The sequence below is a fragment of the Aphelocoma coerulescens genome, chromosome 17, assembly GCF_041296385.1.
Source record: "Aphelocoma coerulescens isolate FSJ_1873_10779 chromosome 17, UR_Acoe_1.0, whole genome shotgun sequence".
Classification (NCBI taxonomy): Eukaryota; Metazoa; Chordata; class Aves; order Passeriformes; family Corvidae; genus Aphelocoma; species Aphelocoma coerulescens.
This window is the reverse complement of record NC_091030.1, coordinates 2,030,122-2,054,911: the sequence shown is the minus strand read 5'-3', so window position 1 is coordinate 2,054,911 and position 24,790 is coordinate 2,030,122. Positions and strand designations below refer to the sequence as shown.

At 50.2% G+C, this 24,790-nt stretch overlaps 1 protein-coding gene across 1 annotated transcript in view; it reads right to left on the bottom strand.

The window, feature by feature from the left end:
* CACNA1B (calcium voltage-gated channel subunit alpha1 B) overlaps positions 1 to 24,790 on the bottom strand; it is a 265,893-nt gene that overhangs the window by 98,257 nt on the left and 142,846 nt on the right. Inside the window, exons 10-16 of the mRNA XM_069031456.1 lie at positions 23,893 to 23,982; positions 20,182 to 20,391; positions 9,701 to 9,813; positions 6,495 to 6,607; positions 4,231 to 4,362; positions 3,339 to 3,411; positions 931 to 1,048 (exon numbers count right to left, since the gene is read on the bottom strand). Of these exons, the coding sequence (XP_068887557.1) occupies positions 931 to 1,048; positions 3,339 to 3,411; positions 4,231 to 4,362; positions 6,495 to 6,607; positions 9,701 to 9,813; positions 20,182 to 20,391; positions 23,893 to 23,982 (849 nt within the window). The remainder of the gene's footprint in view (positions 1 to 930; positions 1,049 to 3,338; positions 3,412 to 4,230; positions 4,363 to 6,494; positions 6,608 to 9,700; positions 9,814 to 20,181; positions 20,392 to 23,892; positions 23,983 to 24,790) is intronic.

Sequence of the window (24,790 nt, the reverse complement as noted above, 5' to 3'; positions counted from 1 at the left end):
TAACCTTCCCCTGGTGCAGCTTGAGGCCGTGCCCTCACACCAGTGATGCTGTAGCTGGTTGATGGTGGCAGTGTCCCAGAGCATTGGCCACCCCTGGGACAGGGACAGAGCCACCACAGCCCCTCTGCTCTCCCAGCTCTCCTCATCACACCCAGCTGCTCCCTCAGGGAGCTGCTTTGCTTGTGTGTAAAATATAAAATACACATAAAATATCCCCTCCTTTCCCAAATCCCACCCCGGTGTCCCTCTGTTCCTGCCTCCCTGGACCTCTGGGACACACCACCCCTTCCCCAGCAGATACCCTGGCATATCTGGGGGATGAAAGCTCCCAGATTCTTGTTACCCTCAGGAGATTTCCATCTCTCAGAATAAAAAACCAGACATTTCCTGTGCCAAGGCTTGGAACACTGAACACTCCCAGAGACTGAAACTTAAGATCCAGAATTAAATTTGAAGAATTATGTGGAGATGAGATAATTTGGGGCATTTGGGAGAGCACAGCTGGTTAAGCTGCCCCAGACAAAGGCACCAAGAGAATGAAGCTTCATCTCCACCATCATCTACTCATCTCCACCAAACCCATCTCAATCCTCCCGACTAAAAACGAACTCTTTGTGAACATATTCAAGGTCCTGCTCTGACCTGTCCTCGATTCTTTCTCCCACAATCTAAATTAACTCTTAACAGAACATTTGCAAGGTAAAACATAACAATTAAAATGAAATTTCTTTAAATTAAATTAAAAATAGTTATGTTGGTGTAAGAAAAGCGACACCAAGTTGGACAACTTACCTTCAGCTCTCACCCCAAAGCGCTGTCACGGCAATAATTTGCTTTTTAAAGTATAAGGCTGTGAGAGTTTAGAGAAAACTGGGAATTTCTGAGAGCCTGGAAAGGACTGTGCCAGGCAGGACATCCATGGAAGGATACAGTTACCAAACAGGGTGAGGACGATGAAGTAGATGGAGGAGAACATTCCCGAGTGGACACCGCCCTGCGACTCGATCCCGTGGTACATCACAGCGTTCCAGTCTTCCCCCGTCAGGATCTGCATGGCAAGAGCAGGGACAAAGAGAAAGGGTCACTCACAGGAAACAGAGGTCTGGGGGAGCCAGGCAGAGCGAAGCCATCCAGGACTGTCCCCAAGAAATGGATGAACATGTGGGGACACCAGGCCCAGCGTCACCAGATGGGTGAGGGAGGGATTGTCCCGCTCTGCTCAGGGCTGGGGTGGTCTCAGCTCCAGTGCTGGGGGAGTTTTGGGTGTCTCAATATCAGAAAAAGACCTAAAGCTGTGAGGGAGTGCCCAGAGGAGGGACACGGGGATGGGGAAGGGTCTGGAGGGGCCCGTGAGGAGCAGCTGAGGGCACTGGGATTGTTCAGCTGGAGCAGACTGAGGGCAGAGCTCCCCGGGGGCTGCAGCTCCTCCCGAGGGGCAGCTCCGATCTCTGCTCCTGGGACAGGGACAGCACCCAGGGAGCGGCTGGAGCTGGGCCAGGGCAGGCTCAGGCTGAGAGCAGGGAAAGGTTCTTCCCCCAGAGGGTGCTGGGCACTGCCCAGGCTCCCCAGGGAATGGGCACGGCCCCGAGGCTGCCAGAGCTCCAGGAGCGTTTGGGCAGCGCTGCCAGGGATGCCCAGGGTGGGGCTGTTGGGACTGGCTGACCCTGCCCCTCTGGATCACCTGCCCACCTTGACCAGGGGCTCTCACACAGGTGGAAGGAAACAAAATCCACGTTCTGACACTTCACTCCCAGCAAAATTTCTCTCCGTTTCTAAGCCATGCAGAGATCCCAGGTTTCACCAGTGCCATGCAGGGCACTTCCCAGAGCCCCAAGAAAACCCCGAGCTCCCAGTGCAGGGCACAAAACACATCCTGCATGGACCAAACACAGCCTGGGTGTCCAATGACAGGACCATGACCCAGCCAGGGCTGAAGCAGATGGCAGAAGAGATTGCTTGAGAAGCTTCTTACACAGAGCATCTCCAAAGGGGTCAGGGGTGGGCAGGGTGTATGTAACTTTCTTTTTCCAGCACTCTGAGTGCTGTCACTGAACGGTGCTGCTCTGCTCAGCCTAGCTGAGGTTATGGAAGAAAAGCTTGGAAAGGAATCCCAGCCCCACAGAGAAAAAACATTGACCTGGAGTTTGCAGCTCAGGGAAGGAGTGGGATGGAACGAGAGCAGAGGGTACCTAAGAGCCTCTGGAGGACCTTAGGGCTGGTGGGTTTTCCTGGGTTTAATTCCTACCTCTGACATTCCAGACAAATGTCCTAAAACCCAAGTGGTTTCCTTCTCCCCACTGTCCCACGTTGCAGGTGGGTGTTTATCTCAGTACTAACAGGAAATATTCCAGCTGAACATTCCACAGACAGCTCCAGTCCCAAAGCCAACCAACACCAACATTCCCATGGCTCATATCCAGAGCTGCTCCCAGTTCCAGCTCCATGGCAGTACCTGGATGTGTCTCTGAGCCCTTCCTTTGATGAGCACCAAAGTCTTATGCAAAAATTCATCCCCCACGACGGGCAATATCCTGTGAGGTGAGCACAGAACCTGCCTCACATCTGGGCAGCTGCTCCTGCCGAGCTCACAGGACACATTTGCCATGAGATTCTTTTCCTGTCTTAATCCAGAACTCATCATCACCCCCCCTTCCCTCCCTTTTTATCTCCTTTTGGGGTCGTGACACTGAAACACATCAGCCAAACCTTGCTGAGATCTGGGGAAGTTTGGATCTGGGAGGAGCCCACATTGTGCAGGATAAGGCTGGAAATGCTGGGATCTGTGAGGGTCACCTGGAGCAGGAGCAGCAGCCCCAACTCTCTGCTGAAACACCTAAAATCATTGCTTTAACATTACTTTAAATAATTTAAAATTATTTTAAACAATTTTAAATGGTTTTAAACTATTTTAAAATATTGTTTCTAAAAAAGACAAGTATAAAAAAGCTGTGAAATTCAGCTTTTAAATTCGAGCACTGCATCTGCAAGAGCTGCAACTCCATGGGCAGGGGCTGGAGAACACAAAGGGCACACACAGATGTGGCACAGCCTGGCCACACACAGATTTTAATTCAGCACAGAAAGATCTGTCTTATCAGTATTTTTTCCCCTGGCAATAAATCTTTTGTTCTCATTTTTCTTAATACCACAGCACTGATTTAAATTCGATTTTTAGTGACACATGGATTGGTCAGCGAAGTCAAACACCCGAGGAGGAAGGGCCTCCCCTTTCTTAAATTCCACAGGTTTTTGGGGGCTTCTTTGCCCTCCCTAAACAGGAAGAAATATCCAGGAATTTCAATTCTAACACTGCCCCCCAGGACGAGGCACGGCTTTACCTGGAAGACTGTGAGGATGGCAGCAGGGAAGGTATCGAAATTGGTGGTTGGAGTTTCATCTTGGAAATTGAACCTGGGGAGAAGGGAGAAAACAAAACCGGACTGGGGAGGGACAAGCAGCTCCAGGCAGCCTTGGAATAGCCTTTAACACCCCATAAACCAAGTCAGGGAGCACCATTTGTTCCACCTGGCTACAACACCCCAGGTGAGCTCAGCAGGGAACATCTCAGCAGGTGTTTAACAAAACCACCAGCAAAAACTCAATTTCATTCCCAGAGAAAATTCCAGTGCTTTGAAAATCCATTTTCATCCCCAATTAAAATGAACAATCAAAACCTCCAACGATTTTGCAGAACGAACCATTACAAGAAGTTTTCATCCTCAAGTGTGTAAAAGTCCAAATTGAAATTCCCCTCTCAGTAGATCATTTCTTTTTAATATTTTAGAGATAAAATCAGGATTGACTGGGAAAATCAAAGACCAAACAAAACCATTTCATTATTTCAGTTCAGAACCGATGCTGGAGTTTAAATAACACTGTGATGGTTCTTGCTGCAAAATCCACCACAGCTGGCATTTCTAATGGGAATATTCAGATCCACCAAAACTGTGTTTTCCAGCAGGAAAATATTCCAAGTGGATAAATATTGTGGCACTCTGGTTATCAGGGAAAGAACCAGGACAAAAAGTGCTGCCTCCCCCAGTCCTGTTTCAGCTCTGGGTGTACTGGGGGCCGTGGGATGATGGAGGAGCTTCAAACTGGGGACATTCCTCCTTAGGGAAGAATTCAGCTCCAGGGAGAACACCAGAACGGGAATTATTTCCCCATAAACCAGCCCTATAATCAGGGATGTGGACACTTCCAGGCAGAACAAAGATCCCTCAGACTCACTGTCCTCCAAAGAGCTGCATCCCCAGCAGAGCGAAGACCACGATGAACAGGAAGAGCAGGAAAAGCAAACTGATGATGGATTTCATGGAGTTCAGCAAGGAGACCACCAGATTCCTCAGGGAATTCCAGTACCTGCGTTGGATCAGAGCAGCCAGGGGAGAACATGAGTGGGGAAGAGCCTTTGGTGAGAAACTAACAGGAATTATTTCCAAAGGAACAAGGAGAAACGGCCTCAAGTTGCACCAGGGGAGGTTGAGGTTGGATATTTTTCATGGAAAGCGTGGTCAGGCATTGGAAAAAGCTGCCCAGGGCAGTGGGGGAGTCCCCATCCCTGCAGGGATTTAATAGAGGTGGCACTTGGGGACACGGTGCACTCAGGCACTGGGATAATGCAGGATTCCCCTTGGGAGCTGCAGGGAGCTGGCTCTGGTCACACAATCAACTCAATTCTGTCATGGCAGGTGAAAAATCCACTGAATTAGGGCAGGGGAACTTCAGCAGCAGTGGCTTGGGAGTGGCACTTGCTGTGCTGAGAAGGGGCAGAGCCCTCGGGTCGATTTGTGAAGTTAAATCTCTTCTCCCAAGGAACGAGCAGTAACAAGAGGGAACAGCCTCAAATTGTGCCAGGGAGGTTTAGGTTGGGTTTTGGGAAAGATTTCTTCATTAAAAGGGTTGTCAAGCTCTGGCCAGGCTGCCCAGGGAGTGGTGGGCTCACAGTCCCTGCAGGGATTTAAAAAGATGTGGAGCTTGGGGACATGGGTGAGTGGTGGCCTTGGCCCCAGTGGTTGGACCCGATGCTCTTGAAGGTCTTTTCCAACCTAAATGATCCCACGACTCCTCCCTTTATTCATTGTGCTGACTAAAATCAGTGGTCAAAAATGGCAAAAATAAAATCGTAACTTGCAAAAACGTCCAACATTTTTACAAAGTACAGCAACCAGCAGCAGCAAATCTCAGCAGCTCTGGGTACAATGAACTGGTGATAACTGCTCTGAATTCACTGCAAAGCCAGGAGTGTTCCCCACATAAAATCAAGATAAATCCCAGTGACATTTTCGGTGCTGGTACCCACCTGTTCTGCTGGACATGTACAGAATTTAAAGTTTCCACCCTGTTTGTCCCAGAGCACAACAAATGACACAGTGCCACACACAAACCTGGGATCTGAATATTAATTAGCAAGAAACAATTAGCAGGTAAAAATCAGCCCCACAGAGCTACAAAACTTGTTCCTGATTGCTTCAAATGTTTTGCTCAAAATTTCCTTATCTATTTCAGGTGGTTGGGATGTTTTTGGAGGGAGGGGCTGTTCCTCCTCCTGTTACTTCAAGAATTTGGGGAGTGATGGAAAGAAGGGAGGACTGAGGAGGTAATGGTGTAAAAAATAAGGTGGAAAACAGCAGAACGAGCTAAATTTGTCATCAATTTCCACAGCACACCTTAGAAATCCTGCAGGAACGGCTCTGGATGGATTTGGAAGGGGCACAGGAGCTGTTTGCTAATGCCAGCACACATTAACTCAAGGCAGGAGCACGGAAACAACAGAAAAGTTGTGGCAACCTGAGTGAAAATTCCACCTCAGAGTCTCCAGGCTGAAAAACTCTGGCATTCCCAGCCCAGGCAGCAGGAACACAGATCAGATTTGTGTCAACAGCAGCTCCTCAGCCCCGGGATTAGCACCCAGCAATCCCCAGGGAATTAGGCTTTTCCAGAGCCTAAATACTTAAGGAATTGTCAGCAGATCAGTGGGGAGCTGATGGGACTGAGGAATTACATAAAACTTGGGGGTTTTTACCACAAAATACAAGTGGTAACGTGAGATTTTTGCTTTAAACAAGCTTCAAGATAAAGCAAGGAAGGACATTCTGCTGTCAGCCCACTGAGCAACCACGGGTGGACAAAGGTGGACGTGAGGCTAGGGAGAGAAAGGGCTGCTAAAATTCCTTGTGGATGCAAATCCAGGCTCAGGAATTCCCAAAATTCCCAACTGCCCAGCCAAGGAAAGGGGAAATTCTGCATCTGCAGCTTTAATCTGCTCCTGTCCCCCAGTGCAGACTTTGGAGGATGGGACAGGCAGGGTTTTGTGGCAGCTACTCCAGGGGGATGGAGCATTGGTTGTTTGGATTATTTGTAACTTTTTAGCAATTTAATTATTAATTTATGGTGGATAAGCGTGGAAAACACTCCTCCTGGCCCTGGGGCTGCTGACACAGATGTCCTGGGGTGCTCAAGTTGGCTGTGAGTGCCAAGGGAGCTGCACTTACTTTGTCACTTTGAAAATCCTCAGCAGGCGCAGGGCTCTCAGGACGCTGATGCCAAAGGAGGTTCCCGGCTTCACTGCAGCCCAAATGACCTCAAAAATGCTGCCCACGATGACCTGCAAGGACAGACCACTTTACAGAGGGCAGAACTGCTGCTGAGCTCCCTGTGAGGCTTCCAGAGAGGCTCAGGAGAGTTCAGGACTCGCAGCTCGAGCTGTTTCTTATAAAAACTTCAGGAGAATCCTAAACTAGCCAGGAGAAGTGGAAAACCTCATCCCAATTTTCTCCATCCCAGTCTGGCCATAGCCAGGAGGAGAACACCCAGTGATTTTGACACAGATAGGAGCTTGTTGCTTTCTTCTCTACTTTAAAATACCTTTTCTTGAAGGACACTGTAATTTTTAATCATATTTTTTAACACTGGCTCAACTGCAAATGCCAACAGTTCATTTTCCCACCCCACACAACCTTGCAGAGGTGCAGGAGGGCATTGCCCCATCCTCCCCTCCCTATCAGAAGGACTAAAACTCCTCATCTCCAGCAGCTCTGGGTAAATTCTACGAGAACCTTCTGGCAGCTGAGAGTCTTTAGGAGAGCAATCAAAGCAATAATTATGATGAGATCCTGCAAAGCCTCTGGCACACACATCCCATCACCTGCCTGGCCCTCAGCCTCGGGGCACTGAAAAAACTGTCCCAAATCAAGGCAGGCTTTTAAAGTTTTGTTTTGGCTCGTTGGTTTAAGGATGGCAGAAGATTCACCTCAAGCAAGGAAAAAATCTCCTCAGAAATCCTTTATTAGGAAAAGGGCAAGCAGGGATGGGTTAAGCACAGCTGGGAAGGACAATTCAGCCCACAGAGGTTTCTGCAGAGTTAATAGGATCAAACAGGCATTTCCCTGCCAGTTGCTGCTGTAATTCACATTTACCCAACACTTCTGAGCTCCCACTGCCCGTGGGCCCCACATGAAAACCAGTTTCGAACTGGCTATCACCAGAGCCGAGCTGCTTTGTGGAACATTAATGGGGGGAGCAGGCCTGGGAGCTCCTTTCATGGACAGGAACTTGGATGTCTTTGAAAATTCCAGCACTGCTTGACTGCCCTGCAACACACGCTGTGCCCTGAGCTTCCAGAAAATACAGAGGGAAAGGGAGATCCCCAACAGTTGATGATTCCCCTGTCTCCCATCTGAAGAAGGAGGAACTAAAACTTCTCTCCCACCACTGGGAATCCCTCATGAACCAGCACAAACCTTTCCTCAGCCCCTCCACATCCCACTGGTAATTAATGTTCCTCAGCAGGCCCTCCTGGGAGCCTGTTTCACACCAGACCCCGCCGGGCTGGTGCTCCCCGGGCTGATGTTGCTCTGATTTGTTGTTTCACCCTTTGCATCTCGATGGTTTGTCAGACAAAACTGGGCACAGCTCTCTGTGATGTTCCAGTGCTGAATTCATTCTGGGGGCTGGAAGGTGGGTGAGGGAGGAAAAAAACACAGGCAGAAGGAGGATCCCTATGGATTCTCTGAAGGAGGACGAATTAGCAACAGATCAACAGCTTTCCCTCCTGGGAAACCCTCGGCAAAGCTCGCTGCCAGTGCTGCACACCCCACAGAGCTCAGAGACCTCAAAGGTTCAGCTTTTGCTCTGTGCAAGCTCCTAAATCACCTGTCCCTGACAAGCTCCTGTTGTGGAAGGAGCACCCTGGATTGAGGGATCCAAGGAAACTGGCAGCCAGCCTGGGGGGCAGCTCAGAGCCCAGCCAGTGCAGGGTATCACCCTCACATCAGTCACAAGGCAGCGACACCACGAATGGACAATTTGTGGACTGTCTGGGCATTGTCCCTTGGGCTGTGCAGGACAACCCATCCCAACCCTCTGAGCCACCACAGCTGCCAGGACACCCTGGAGAGGAGAGTCCCACACTTGGGACAGCCTCGTGCAACACCTCGGGCTGTCGGGCAGGGGTGGGTGATTTAATCTCTGTTTACTCTGAGCTTTGCTGCTGTCACAGCCTAAAAGAGAATAAACTGGCTCTGCTCAGAGCCTTGGATTTAGGAGGGTCACTCGCTGAAGGTGACAACACCTCCTCCTCCCCGTGGGAGCACAGGAATTTTTGCTCCGTGAGGGAAGAGAGTCGCTCCTTTTGGCAGATAAAAACTGGAAACAACAGAGGATGTCAGAGCAGGGCTGGGTGAGGAGCACAATGCCCTGCCCCACTCTCCCTTTGCCGTGGCTGCATCTGAAGCTCCATATCTGGATTGTTACAACAGCCCGAGTCCTGCTCAGCCCACGCTGGAGATAAGAGAGGCCGAGTTCTCCTCCGCGAGCACAGATTAGAGCTAATAGCTTTTAATGAATAAATTAACATCCACACGCGAGGCTCTTTGTCAGGCAGAGCCAAACCCAGCCCCGCTGCTCACACCGGAGCTGCAGTTTGAGCCTGGACTCCTGCACTGAAAGGATCTGAATTATTGCCCTGCTGTCACCTCATCAGGTGTTCACTCTTCTGCTCCTGCTGGTGTCTGAGAAGCGCTGCCTGTGTGATTCGGGGTGAAGGCTGCTCGGTGCGTGACAGGGGACATGAGCAGGAAGATGTGTGGGGGTTGGTTTTTTTTTTTTTTTGTCTTTCAATCAGCTCATTGAAATGGGAGGGAGAGAATCTCCCGGCAATCAGAGCACTCAGGGGTGCTGATGCTGCGAACACCCCGGGGCTGGAGGAAATGAAATCCCCCAGCTGTCACATCCCTTCCAAAAGGATGATAACGAGGGAAGCTTAATGCATTTCGCTGCTGCTAATTTATACAGGGACTGCTCCCCGCAGGAGACACTCCCAGCACCACTTCCTGTGGATTTCCATACTCATCCTTAAACGCCCGGCTCCTGAATAACGGGAGAGACACCTGCTTTCCACAGGGAGGTTTTTCAAGGACAGGGAGTGACAGGACAGAGGCTTCCCACTGCCAGAGAGCAGGGTTAGACGGGATACTGGGAAGGAATTGTTCCCTGGGAAGGTGGGGAGGGGTTGGAATGGAATTCCCAGAGAAGCCGTGGCTGCCCCTGGATCCCTGGAAGTGCCCAAGGCCAGGTTGGAGCAAGCTGGGACAGTGGAAGGTGTCCCTGCCCATGGCAGGGGGTGGGAACGAGATGATTTTAAGGTCCCTTCCAGCCCAAACCATCCCATGATTGATCCACCCAGCTGAACATTACTCACCCCAAAGTCGAAGCAGTTGAATGAAGAGTGGAAGTAGTTCCTTGGCCCCAGGCCGTACATCTTCAGAGACATCTCGGTGAGGAACAGCCCCAGAAAAACAAACTCTGCAAAATCTGGAAGCAGGAAAAGAGACTCAATCAATCCACGAGCCCTTGGTGGGCAGAGCTCTTCATGTGGGGAACTTTTTGTTCCTTTTTTCACAGCACCGAGGGCCTCCTAGCTGAAGAAAATCCCAGTGCAGTGGCAAACAGGAGCCAGGGCCAGTTTTTCACCATTATTTCTGTGTGTCCATGAGCTGTGTGCAGCCTCAAGAGCTGCACCTGTACTCCTGGGTGGGGGCAGGAGCATTAAATAATATTCTCATCGTCTCTGTAAAGGAATTTCACAGGAAAGCCCTGGATCTGACATTTTTAAAGGTCAAATTTAATTGCAGAGATGTTTTGGGACTTCTGTACTTGCAAGAGATGGAGACTTTTGGGTGTGGGGTGTAATTTTCTGTGGCAGCCTCTGATGATAAAAATACCTTTCTACCCAACAGAAGTGCTGACTCTGAGGGCTCACATTCAGAGGTGTTGTGTCTCCTGTTCCCACATTTATTTTTATTATGCCTTTATAGCCCTGTAATTATGGAAGAGCCTGTTCTGGTTCCTTTTCCTTCACATATCCCAGGCTTGGAAGCTTTTGATGGGAAAATTTATCACCTATGATGAAACAAAGGGCAGAAGGAGCAGAGCTGGAGGCTTCAATTTCCACAGCAAGTTTTGAGGACTTGAAGCTCCAGCAAACGCTGCCTTTGGCATTTTAAGTTTGGATCTGGAGGCCAACAAGCAACAGCAAGAGTGAAACGTTAAAAACAAAAAAAAAAAGCCAAAAAAAGGGCAAAGCCCACCTACACTACCAAGAAAAACCAAGCAGCAGAAGGCAAACGTCTCTCTCTCTCAAGAAAAGATGAGGACAAGAATCAAACCTCGAAAGGTGGGAATTAATCACCTCGTTTAGCACAGCACAGGAGGTTCTCAGAGGCTGCAGCAGCACAGATGCCACAAGAAAGTCTCCTGTAACTTCAGTTTTATGATTCCAGGAACCATAAAGAGGAGATGGTGCCAAGCTTTACTCAGAGGTGCACAGAGACAGACAAGGGGCAACAGATACAAGGAAAATTCCAGCTGGATAATCCTGGATTCCAGGTGCTTTGCACCCGAGGGCAGCTCCGATCTCTGCTCCTGGGACAGGGACAGCACCCAGGGAGCGGCTGGAGCTGGGCCAGGGCAGGCTCAGGCTGAGAGCAGGGAAAGGCTCTTCCCCCAGAGGGTGCTGGGCACTGCCCAGGCTCCCCAGGGAATGGGCACGGCCCCGAGGCTGCCAGAGCTCCAGGAGCGTTTGGACAGCGCTGCCAGGGATGCCCAGGGTGGGGCTGTTGGGGGGTCTGTGCAGGGCCAGGAGCTGCTCTGGATGATCCTGGTGGGTCCCTTCCAGCTCAGCACATTCTGTGATTCTCTGACCTCCTGCAGCTTCAGCTGAGTGTGGGGAGAGACAGAGGAGGGAATGAGGGTCCTTCCCACCTGCCTGGATTTCCATTGCCAGCTTTCCACATCCATATGGAGTGAGCAGAGCTGGCCCAGGTCCATCCTGTACTGCTGGGAGTCTTTGGAAATGGTTCGAAAAATGCAGCTTCAATTACCCAAAAAATAAAAAGGGCTTTAAAATTTTAAATTTTAAATGAAAGCCAGACATGGAACACCATGGGCATAAAGTTCCCTGAAATCCAGAAAGCAATAATGAGATGAGAGAGGTTTTATCAACACCTTAGTGAGGAGCCTGCAAAAGGACACTCGTGCCAACATTTGCAAACGGGGAGGAAATTTCAGGCGAGTTTTAATTATTCCGTGTGAGCTGCTCTCCTTGAGAACAGGAGCAAGATCATTAAAGGAGACTCTCAAAGGCAACGTGTTCCCAGCTGAGGAGTAAGATGACAAAATCTGAGATTCAAAGCCTTTTTCCTAGGAAGAGAGCAGGCTCCACCCTCTGGATCTCAGTGCTCAGGGAAGGGCACGGGCACAGGAGCAGCACAACTGCCTCTCACCTTGAGCTTGGAGCTTTTGAGGAGAAGCCTCTTCACACCTGACCAAGCTGAAACTTTTCTCTCCTTTCTGACAGGAGAGATTCAGGACTGAGTGAGGAAAGCGCTGTCTCCAGCACCAAGGATCCCTGAGCAGGGAGTTACCCCTAATTATGCTGGAAATCCATCTGACCGTCCATCCGCTCTGGTGAGGCCCCACCTGCAGAGCTGCCTCCAGCCCTGGGACCAGCAGAAGGACATGGAGCTGCTGGAGAGAGTCCAGAGCAAACCATGGAGCTGCTCCCAGGGCTGGAGCCCCTCTGGAGCCAGGCTGGGAGAGCTGGGGGTGCTCACCTGGAGAGGAGAAGGCTCCAGGGAGAGCTCAGAGCCCCTTGCAGGGCCTGAAGGGGCTCCAGAAACTTTGGTTTCACACTCAGTAGCTGGTGCTTATCAGAATGACTTCCAGGGGAAGACTCCCTATCCCAAGGATTGATATCCAGCCAATGCTTTGAGACCTTGTTTAATCAGCTGATAAAAAACTTAAAATCATAGGGAGAGGTTGTGGATCCTACAGGAAGCAATGCACAGCCCCCAGCTGTGTCTCATGTCTAGCAGGGAGATTCTCATCCTCTTATCTCTGCCCCAGCCTCACCTGTCAGAGCCACACCTCAGGTACCCCCCAGATTCTTCCACAGAACCACAAAAATCCTCAGTGGTGTTTTTTAACTGCAAATTTGCACCAACAGACCTCAGGACACTTTGCCAAGACAATTACCATCATTCCAAAGGAGGAATAAAGGAGGAAGGAACCAAGGATTAATGTTCAGTTCCCGCTCCAGCAGGAGGCTGAACAAACCCTGGGTATCAGCAAGTGCAAGGTGTCACCATCAGACTGACACATCCTGCAAATCCAGGATATCATACAAGAAAAAAGCAAGAAAGCTGGCAAAACAGAATCAAGAAATATTTGATTCTATTTAAAAAAAAACCCCAATATATAAAACCCAGGAGATGTTTAAAACTCAGAGCATCTAAAAACCAACTTCCTTCTGCTGCTCTTGCAAGAGCCACCCTTGGCCTTTCCCAGCTGATGAATTCCAGCTCAGAGCCCAGAACTGGCAGCAAGAGCTGAGTCTCAGCAGGTACCAGATGCTACAAATCACAGCCCAGTGAGGCTGGCATGGAAGGAAGCAAAATCCAGACCCTGAACTCCTTGGGCAGAAGGAATTGGCTCCATGAAGAGGCTGCTGCATCCAACACACGATTCCTTCTGAGAAGGCCCTGCCTAAATAATTGAAAATGCAATTTTGTTGTTTGGACCTCCTGGTGTTCAGACCTCAGCTAATTTCGTTTGCCTTAATCAAAAGCATTTTGTGATGTGATTTAAGGAGGGAAAGTTTGATACACTCTTATTTCATTTCCAAGTTGTGCTGTTGGCAAAGGCCATGCAAGCACCTCTTCACCCCACACCTTCGAATTAGGCTCCTAATTAGAGCTACCAGCTCCTTTTCGTCAATCACCCATGCATTAATTCCATTTCTGCCCCATCTCCCAGCCCAGTGCCATCAGAAGCAGGTGCTGAGCCTGACACTTCCCTCTCCTCACTTCCCTCTCACATTAAACCAAGCAGGAGAAGCTCAGCAGGGCAAAGCTTCCCCCTTTTCGACCAAGCAGATGTGAAATGCTCAGCAGACAGAAATAAATATGCTCCAGAAAGCCTTTTCCTTGCAAATACTCCATATTGATATCCAGAGGGATCTGGGTCTTCACTTCAAAGGGAACAACAGCACCAAAAAAAGGCCAAATTGCCCCAAACATCAGCATTGGGCAATGTTGGGGTTTTACTTTAGTCCTAGTTTTTTTCTGTTAAAGGAATTTTTTCCCATAGCATGTTGCTAGGAGATAAATGGCCATACTTGAGAGGAGATAGCCATACTTAAGAAAGACAAAAGGGCCCGTCCAGGCTTTTGTTTTCACCTGGCGGGCAGTTCAGTTCGCTCTCAGCGTCTGGAGAGAGAAGCCGCGGAGAGAAGAGCTGCTGGTTCCCGTTTTCAGCGTCTTTCCTTTCTGCTGGAAACAACACCGGGATCCCAAGGCTGCTTTCCCTGCCCTGCTGGAGGCTGGGGCTGGGGCCGCCCTGCACCGCTGCTGCTTCGAGCCTTCGCTACGCTGTAGCCGTGCTTACCCTGCCTGCCTGGAGCCCCGGGGGGTTCCCCTTTTGGATACATCTCGTCTGCCACCCGGGATTTGTGTTTGTGCCTGCAGCTCCGGCCTGCCAGTCCAGCCTGCGGTTCCGGGAGTCCAGGACCGGCTGACCAGCCGGGATTTGTGAAGTTTTTTTGTTCCATCCTTCCCCGGGATCCCAGGGCACCAAAGCAGCCGCGGGAGAACCATCGCACCTGCCCTGCTCACCGGGAGCCGCCAGCGATCCCTGTCGGCTGCGAGCGGAACTGCACCCGAGGGGAGGTGGCCTGACAGCCGAGAAGGCTGGGACTGGGTTTGTGTTTGCTGTTACTGTCATAGTTGTTGGTGTTTTGTTCGACTGGTTATATATCTACCTATCTATCTATCTATATATATATATAGTAAAGAACTGTTATTCCTATTTCCCACATCTTTGCCTAAAGACCCTTGATTCCAAAATCATAACTCAGAGGGAAAGGGGTTACATCTGCCACTCCAAGGGAGGCTTCTGCCTTCCTTAGCAGACACCTGTCTTTCAAACCGAGACAGGCAGGGAAGAGGCTCTCAGGCCATAATGGCTCAAATGCTGTGCTCAAATCCTGGATTTATCAGAAAGGAGACATTGTGGATTTTGGGTTCAGACCTCCATAAATTAAGGAGCCAGTAAGGATCCCTGCAGGATTAGCTGGAGAAGGGAGAGAGCTTTGGGAAGGACAGGCCCCGAGTGAAACCTCAATGATCCAGTGCTGAAACCTCCTCCCCACGGCCCCTAAAACCCACCCCACAGGTCCAGAGAGCTCTGGTCCCAACTTTATCCCACAGCTTTAGTCAGGGAAGAGGAGAGCACCCCCAGCCCCATCCCTGTGGCCTCCAGCTGCTTCCACACCAGGAACTGCTGCACATTTCCAAAGGCACAGCCCTGACTGAAACCCTTCACTCTGCACCTCTGCTGGGTCCCCAGGATGGATTCTGAGGGGACCACAGCTGAAAATTCACCTTTGCTGCTACCAGACCTCAGTGATGCCATCCTAGAGTTGGTTTCTGACAGAAATCTCTTCTTTCTCACAGTATTGGCAGTGGTGGAAATGAACATGAAGAGATGATAATAAAATCATGAAATATATGCACGAAATATATTCTTTTATAGGCAACTGCAGCTTATTTAACCAAAGTTCTGTGCTTCAGTGAGCAGTGTCCATCTACAGCATGAAAGAAATCCTATTTGGCCCTGGAGTCCTTTCCATACAGAGAAGGAGAATCTCTGATCAAATTTGAGGATAATTACAGGGGCATAAAGTATGGCCTGTTATTAATCCTACCACAGGAATTCAAAGAATTCCTCATCAGTTCTTTCAATAAGGCTAAAGAAATCCCAAGCCTATCTCCAAAGCTCTGGCAGTCCTTTTTCCAAAGCAGTTGTAGAGATATGGAGCATCAAGCAGAGGAAGCTAATCAGAACAATTCAAAACAGAAAAGTTAAAAGAAAAGACCAAGGGAAAAATAAATCAATGCAGACCCGTAGGCTTTTACCAACTGTTCTTTAAGTAAAATTAATTTGTAATGTAATTAAACTTCTCCCCAGAGGGACAGGTATAATTGAATCAGAGGTGCCTGGGCAGAGTTACAGGGTTTAGCAGATCCTCAGAGGCTTTCCCGTGCTCCTCTCCTGCTGCTGCAGTTCACAAAAAGTCTCCTTGGTTCATTCCTAAGCATCTTCCATGGAACAACATCATTGGAATTTTTGATTTCTCTCTTGCTCTGCATCAGACCAGCCACATCCTGCTCCTCTGCAGCGACGTTCCCTCATCATGGATTAACTTTAAAGCCATTTTTAAACTCTGTCACTCTCACACTTACAGGATTTTGCCAAGTATTTCCAGGAGCTGTTTAAAATCCCCTGGGTTTGTGCCGTCTCGTTCTGCCCCTGTCTAATGGATTTGTGCACAAATCTTGGGCAGAACGGGGCTTTCCAGGAGCATTCCTGGAGGGCTCAACCCCAGCTGGGCTCCTTCCCAGCTGTTTGTGCTGCAGAGTTATCCAGGCAGGAGTGAGAGAGCACATCCAGTCTGTCCATCAGTGCAACAGCAAAACAACCAGCAAAGTCCTTAAGGCATCAAATACTCCCTGCAGTCAGTATTCAATTCGAGATTTGTAGGAAAGATGATGCTACGAAAACTCTGCCATCCCCCAGGAAATGGGGGTAGAAAGGTTTAGGTCATCCCCAATGAACAGCCAGGTGTGAATTCAGCTCCTCATCCTGCAATTCAGGAGGGTTTGGAGGTATGGGACACTTGGAATTTAAGAGGTTGAATGCATAGGCCTCTTCAGGACAATTCTCCAAAGTTCTTTGCTCTAAAATCACACTAAAATAGGTTTCTGCCAAGAGCTTCCACTGCACTATTCCATAAGACAGAGAAGAGACAATCATCCCCAAAATGAACTCACAGAGCCTCTGCTTCCTGTCTTGGAGAAAACCATCTTAAAAAATAAAACCAACCCCATAACAAAAACATAAAACCCCCCCAAAATCCGACAACAAACAAAAATTATCTGGTGTACATTAGAATTTCCATGATGACCATTCCTGGAGAGATTTAGGTGGGATTTTGGGTAGGAATTGTTCCCTGGGAGGGTGGGCAGGCCCTGGCACAGGGTGCCCAGAGCAGCTGGGGCTGCCCCTGGATCCCTGGCAGTGCCCAAGGCCAGGCTGGACATTGGGGCTTGGAGCACCCTGGCACAGTGGGAGGTGTCCCTGCCCATGGCAGGGGTGGCACTGGATGACATTTGAGGTCCTTGCCAACCCAAACCAGTCTGGGATCTCTGGGTTTTGTTCTCTTTGTCACAGTGACCAATCTTGTACCACCCTGTCTAAAAACCCAACGCGAGCACCCACAAAACCTTTCCCTATTTTTGGATAACCTGTTTTCTCCTGTGACCCACACTGGGCTGCCCCTCCCCAGTGCCAGTGTTGTTTCCAGCAGTGTTTAATATCTGAGAAAGACGTGGAGCTCCTGGATGAACAGTGATGAAGATGATGAGGGGACTGGAGCATCTCTCTTCCGAGGACAAGGCTGAGAGAGCTGGGGCTGCTCAGCCTCGAAAAGAGATGACTGAGAGGAATCTTATCAAAATATCTGCAGGGAGGGCAGGGCCCAGGCTCTGCTCCCTGGGGCCCAGCAATGGCACCAGAGCAACGGGCAGGGACTGATCCCAGAAAGTTCCACCTGAACATGAGGAAGAATTTCTTCCCTGTGAGGTGAACAAGTTGCTCAGGAGGGGCTGGAGTGTCCCTCATGGGGATATTCCAGAGCCATCTGGGCACAATCCTGTGCCCTGTGCTCCGGGATGGCCCTGCTGGAGAGAGGAGGTGGCACCAGGTGACTCCTCTCAGGTCACTTCCCTGCCTCATCCTGGGATTTCTTTCAGGGAACTGCAGGGGATGATTTGTGAAACCCCTGTCCATGAGCTCTCACAGGTGATGGTGCAAAGATGGCTGCGAGGATGCTGAGACTTTAACCCCCAAGAAATCCCAATTTCTGCTGGTTTTCTGCCTCTTCCATTAAATATAAGGCAGTGGGATCCCCCACTCCCAGCTCAGTGGGATTCTACACCAAGAAATTCAAACTTGCTGCCCAAGTGCTTCTGAAACTAATCGACCTCACTGGGTGTTCTGGGCACATGCAGAGCTCCTGAAAAATGGATCCATCCCTAATTCCAACCTTCCCTATTGTTTGTCTTCAGCTGGGATAGATTGGGTAGATCTGATCTGCAGCCTCTATCCCAGATAAATTTCCCACCTGGAGGTGAATCTTTAATTCCAAGAGACAGAACCAGCCCTTCCAGACCTCACTGGAACATTAAGGAGTTTCTGGCTCATGGATTTCTTTCCAATCCCTTGGAAAAGCCACTGGATAAGGTGCTCCCAAAACTGAGTTTTGGAAATCTGAAACCTTTTTTTGGAGTTGAAAGACTTCAAGTGTGGGGTTTGTTTCCTCAACATTTAGTCCCAATTCCAGAGGAAATCCTAATCCTCAAGCTTGTAATTACTCTGCCAATCTAGTTTATTATTTCCTCTGGTAAATTGAGGTAATGAATAAGCAAGAGTGACTTCTCTGTATGGTCTGTCTCTCTTTTCACTCGAAATCTTGCCCAAAAAAAAGACTTGAAAGAAGTTTCTGTCCTTATTATGCATGTCTCATTAGAGCTCCATTACCTGGTGGCATTAAATATTTCAACAAATATTAATAAGGAGCTTTTGATGTCAGAGCAGTCAGTATTCCTGACCTTTTAGGTCTAGTGAAAAAAAAAAAAACCACCTTCAAAAGTTTGCCTTCCTAAGACCTGAGGATCTGAGAAAAGAAATATTTAAGTATCTAATTTATAGAGAAACCAAGGCAAATTAGGTAGATAAGCATCTTTAAAGATCGAAACCAACATTGTGAAGACTGTTGGAAATATTTGGGTTTTTTTTTCTTCCCAGTCTTCTGTTTGCTTTTTTCAGAAGTTTTACTTAAATTTCCATCTGGTCCAGTGCTGAACAACAGATTTGTTCTTGGCCATTTTACAGGGTCAGAAGGGGCCAAAGGAATGGCTTTGTCCTCAACAATTCCCATGAAACAAAAAGTTCAGCATGTTCTTACCTGAGGAATTTCTAGGAGTTTTCCAGGAGTCACAGCCTCCAAACTTCATTAAAATAAACAAAAAAAGCTCCATCCCTCACTTTCCACATTTTTTTAAAACCAAGCTTTGTGAGCAAATTAGACCTCAGGGAGACACCACTTCTTATCAAAGCAATACTCCATTTAAAAAACCAAAAATCACATTTCAAAAGCACTTCTAGACTCTCTGAGCTCAACCAGGTGACCACGGGAACCAGCCAAAATAAAAGCTTCTGCACAAATATAGGATAATCTTCCCTCTGGGATTATTTCTGTCACTTCTTGGCACAGCAGGGCACTGTGACACCCATCCCATGTCATCACACCCCAGCAGGGAGGAGAGCACAGAACCAAAAAGGAGCTGTAAAGCCACAACCTTTTAAAGGCTCTGACAGGAATCACAGCACCTGGGGGCAATTAGTGCCTGATCCCACAAGCACTGGCAGGATTTTTATCTCCCAGGCCATTCCACCTGCTGCTATCCCGGGAATATCAGAGCTGTGAGTGTGTCCCCAACAGGAATCACCCGTGGGTGCAGATCAGCTGCAAAAGTGACACAAATTTGCAGTTCTCTGCACGAAGGTTAGACAGAACTCTGTCTCTTCCCAGGCACCATTCCCCTTCCTTTGGTGCATCCTGCTCCAGGCCAATTCCTCCTGCCCCATTCCAGGCCAATTCCTCCTGCCCCACTCCAGGCCAATTCCTCCTGCCCCATTCCAGGCCAATTCCTCCTGCTCCACTCCAGGCCAATTCCTCCTGCCCCATTCCAGGCCAATTCCTCCTGCCCCACTCCAGGCCAATTCCTCCTGCCCCATTCCAGGCCAATTCCTCCTGCCCCATTCCAGGACAATTCCTCCTGCCCTGCTCCAGGCCAATTCCTCCTGCCCCACTCCAGGACAATTCCTCCTGCCCCGCTCCAGGCCAATTCCTCCTGCCCTGCTCCAGGACAATTCCTCCTGCCCCATTCCAGGCTTTACACCTGGTTGAATCTCAACTTTGCAATAACCTTTAGGATAACAATCCTCTCTCAAACTGATACCATGTGCTGGTGGATTTTTTTTTTCTGAATTGTGTGATTCAATAATGTGAAATACAATCAGAAAGAGAATTGGGATTGTTCAGCCTGGAGAAGGAAAGCCTCAGAGTGACTTAATTGTGGCCTTCCAGGACCTGAAGGAGCTGACAGGAAAGGTGGGGAGAGACAATTTACAAAGGATAGAGTGCCAGGACAAGGCAAATGCCTTCCCACTGCCAGAGGGCAGGGATAGATGGGATATTGAGAAGGAATTGTTCCCTGTGAGGGTGGGGAGGGATTGGAATGGAATTCCCAGAGAAGCTGTGGCTGCCCCTGGATCCCTGGAAGTGTCCAAGGCAAAGTTGGACGGGGTCTAGTGGTAGATGCCCCTGCACAGGGGGTGGAATAAGCTGAGCTTTAAGATCCCTTCCCACCCAAACCATTCCATGACTGGTGAGTCAGTAGAACCAAGCTCCGAGGGCAGCCCAGAGCCGGGATGTGCCCGCGGTGCTGCGGGATCGGAAACGCCGGAGCTGCTGAGGGAACAGGAGCTGCCAGTACTCACAGAGAGCTGTGGTGAGCTTCTCGGGCTGGTCATAGTGCACCATGGCCACACAGAGGGTGTTGAGAGCCACCACGCAGAGCACGACCCAGTAGAAGCTCTGAGCCTTCACCATGCGCCGGATGAAGAAGCGGAACATCTTCTCCTTCCTCCTGAAGTAGGACGAGCTCTCGTTCTTGCCGCTCTTCAAACTGGCACGGGCGAAGGGAGACCCTGGGACAGAAAGAAGAGTCACCACACGCCACCCCAGCAGGGGAAAGGCTGGAGGGGGTTGCTGGGCACAGCCCTGGGCACACACAGAGCCTCTCCAAGCACCTGAAACAGCTCAGCACAAAGCTGGGAATGTTGAGAATGGGCTGAGCAAGGGCATCTCGCTTGTAATGAGGGATGAAGGCTGGGATTTTCGAACTTCATGGATCGGTGCCCAGCTCCACCATCTGAACTGGGCTTCAAACCTTTGCAGCAATCCTGGTTGTCCCAGTTAAACTCATCCCTTTTTCCTGCTTGGCAGGGACAGAGAGCAGCAGGCACAGGGGGATTTCTGCCCATGCTCTGGGCATCCTCATGGAGCTGGGTAGGTGCAAACAGGGAAGCTGGTCCCTATTGTCTCTGCTCCAAGGACCAATTACTATGGAACTGAATGAATTCTCCTCCTTTTACTCTCCAGCCTCAGGTATTTGCTCAGCAGAGGGCTCAATCTGCCTCCGTACATCAGATTTTGGGTGCAGCCACTCATTTGTCTCAATTCTGCCTCTATCAGCTCCATTTCCACTCCGGGCTGAAACCCTGGCACAGAGTCAAAGGTTTCAACAATAGGAAGCTGATGGAAGAAATGACTCCTGATGCCAGCTCTCCCCCTGGGGTAGAGGCACTGCTCAGATGAAAAGCCAATCTCCAGCCCATGCTGAGGCAGGAGAAATCAGGAATGAGGGAATAAACACAGGGACCCCTTGGGGTTCCTCTGCAGCAGCCTGGGGAGGTGGGGATTGTTCCAGGCTGGCCATGCCTGTGCCAGTGGTTTGTGGCAAGGTAACACACGATTGCCCTTCCCCACCCTGGGATGGAGCATCCCAGCAGGATGAGCAGGACACACCTTGTCCTGTCCTGGATCAGGTGACTCTCCTGGGCACTGGAGAGGGCCCAGTAACATGAACAAAGTGTTCTGGCTGCAGCAGCCAAACTTCAGAGTGTGATCACCTCCATGGCAATACTTGGAAAGGGTGGGAATCTCAGCCAGCCTCATCCTGCAACATCGACCGCAGCAGCCGGAGAAAGGATGAGGCATCCAGATGTGACAGCAGCGGGTTCTCCAAGCCTCACAGCCCCACACAAGTGTGATTTTCCCCAGTGGAAAGTGAGCTCTCTGCTCCATTTCACACTTCTGGCCATCCACCAAAAGCGGAGCTGGCCTTGGCCAGGCTTTGAACAAACTCCTTGCTGAAAAACTCGGGTGTGTTCTTCTGTTGGTTTGAAAGTCCTGCCTTTGGCAGTTTGGAAAAGGAGAAATCACAGTGTTCCTCCTTTGCTTTTAAACAACAAAAAGAGCCACAGGTTGGGATTTAGGCTGCTCCATAGCACAACACTCCTGAGCAGGTACAGAGCTCTTGGATGCCCAAGCCTCTCTGTACTCCCAGCCTGGCAAAGGAACAGCGCTGCCCTTTCACTGCCCTCCGCTGATCCTCCAGAAAAGCAGAGCAGTGATATTTAAACTGCTCTAACATGGAAAACATCCCCTTGTTCAGGCTTTGGTGTCTGGGAATCACAGCACAGAGGGTGTGAAGCCAGTGAGAGGCTGCACACTTCATGTGGAAAGAAAAGAATAAAAGCTAAGAACAACTGCAGAGAACTCTCTGGAAAGTGTTTACCACCCCAGAGCTTCACCCTGCAATCATAAAGCTCATCAAGCTGCTTGTGTTTGAATTAAAGTGCAACATTTTCAGCCAATGGCCAGAGAGAGACCTGGCAAAGTCTCCCCCACATTGAGCTGCAGCTTCACGTGGCACTCAGGGATCATTTGTTAGTTCCTCCACGCTCCTTATGCTCCCATCTGAACACGTTACAGAAAACCATCCAAAAACCCCTTTTCTCCAAACCAGCTCCTTTATGCACAATTGCCCACGTGATCTGATTGTTTATGCTCTGCATCTCAGCCTCTTCACGAGCCTGCAGAAGTGGCTGCTTGATCCGTTCCTTCTTTTCTGCCTCGTTCCATGAATCAAAATCAAAAACACTTTTCCCAAGTGGGTGAAGCGCTCGCAGAAGGTGGAAAGCACTGCTGTTATTTTCCCTGCCATATGCTCCCGAGACAGTTCCCAGCTCTGCCTCGGATTATTCCCAAGCCCAGATGCTCCGTCATCCGTTGCCACCTGAAATGCTGAGCTCCAAGATCTGTTGGCGTGGCATTGGCTGCCCAGAGCCTGGAGGGACTTGGATTTGAAGGCAAAGATCTCGTAATTATTGCAACCATGAGCCAATACCCCAGAAATGACCATCCCTTGTTATCCATGCAGGGATCCAAGGAAAAACAACAACAAACCAAACCAAAAATGCACACGGGCTGCTGCATTTTTGCCCTTTTTCAGCACCAAACCTCTGGTGGAAGTGGCAGCAGTTTCAGCACAAACCCTGCAGCTCAGTGCTGGTGTCAGGAACATGCCAAGCCACGCTCATTTCCCGCAACCAGGTCTTCCTTTAAAGGGGGGAAAAAAAGTCCCAGCAGCAGCTGTGATCCCTTCAAACATCACTGCCAGCTTTCCAAAGGGCAATCGAGGCACTCATGCTTTGCAAGCAGCCACGGACACGGATTCTCAAATGTGCTGTTTGTGCTGCTCCTCCTGTGCATCCAGGATTTGCTGCTTCGTGGGAACCAGGCTGCCAAGATACTTCTTTGGAAGATAATGAGAACATCTGCTGCTTCAGCACCAAAACAGACTCCAACAACAGGCACGGGGATAAGCAAAACCCTGACTGCAGAGCAGGCACGAGCTGCCTCTCCCACGGCTCAGAGGGTTTTGGCTCCAGCAGCTCCTTGAGGTGGGTGCTGAGCACCCAGAGCCTCCCTTGCCAACCCCGGAGCTGCCTGTGCCTCCCCTCCTGGGGCTGTCTCAGCAGGGAATCTGCTCTGGGAGCTGCAGGAGGGGCAGCACCTCCTCGGCCTGAAGAGCCCAGATTCAGCCCCAGCAATGCCCCTGCTCTGCACTGCATCTCCAGAGCTGCCTTTCAGATTGCTTTCAGATCTTCCTCGAAGGCAAGAACGAGAGAACTGAGGCCACTACCCAGCACTTCCCAGTGGCCACTCCCACGGCAAAGGCTGCGACACCTCATGCTGGGCATTAGTGGACAGTGGACCTGTGGCCACTTCCTCTCCTCCCTCCAGCAGTGTTGTTTGACAGATTTGGGGTTCATAAGCATGAATGAGCATGTTCCAAGCAGAATCCCGGGATGGGCAGTGCAGCAGGGATTGTCCCAAGGCTTTGGAGGGGCTCCCTAAGGGGTGCAGCATGCAAGAGCTGAGCCAGGCAGCGCAGGGACAGGGTGAAGCCACGGAGGTTTTTGCTTTGGGAAGTCGAGTGCTGCTGCAGGAGCAGTGGAAATTCATTCTCCTTCAGGAAACTGCAGCTTCTGGAGCAAAGGAGCCGCTCCAGAGGAGGAAACAGGACACGGACAGGTTCAGGTGGAGATCGAAACCTCGGGGGATGCGAAGCCAGTACTCACCAACGGAGCAAATGTCTGTGAAATGGTCCTCACCTTCTTCTGCATGAATCAGGTCGTTTTTGCTCTTCTTTATTGCGGCTCTTTTCAACACTGCATGCAAATTAAAGAGAAAATGCCCCGTGAGGATGCAGGGCGGATCCTCTCTCCCCCTCCCTTCACTCGCCGGGGCCAGCATTTCCTTCCCAATGCCAGCTTAAAGCTCTCCCACAAGGGTACCCGGGAGCAAACCGGACAAAACCCACAACCCTGCAGGGCCTCTGCACGCCTCGATGCCAGGGTGCTTCATTCCTTTGACCTTCCAGCTCTTGAAGGTTTGCCAGGCACAGCTCTGCACGCAGCAGATGCAGGAGGGTGGGGGAGTCACTGCAGCTGCTGGGCCTTTCAGCACAGCACAAAGGCTGGGCAGGGTCACCGGATCTTCCCGAGCCTCACCGGGCTGGGGGATGAGTGCTGCCACCCCTGAAACCACCAGTGCTGTTTGCAGTGGGCACCATGAGGGAGTCAGCATTTACAGAGCTCAGTTTACCACCCAGTGATGCCTCGAGGAGCAGAAAAGCTGCGTGGAAAAAGAGGCCACACATCAGTGAGCAGCCTCTCAGCAGCACCCGGTGTGCAACTCCTGCCCTCTGGGGACGGCGGGATTCTTTGAAAACACGGGGTTTTATTTTTTCCAAAAGCAGCTTTTGTGGGGAGGGAAAACATCGCTACGTTTACTCCAACAGGGAATGAGAGCTCTGCACTGTCCACCCAGAGCACGGGGGGGGGGAGGTGAGGCAGGAGCGCTGAGGACGCTGCTCCCAGGACCACCTACCTGCAGAACCTTGAGAAGTGGCAGAAAAAAAAAAATCACGTTGGTACAGTTTGGTGACAGCTTCGAGACATACAGGTACTAAGCAGC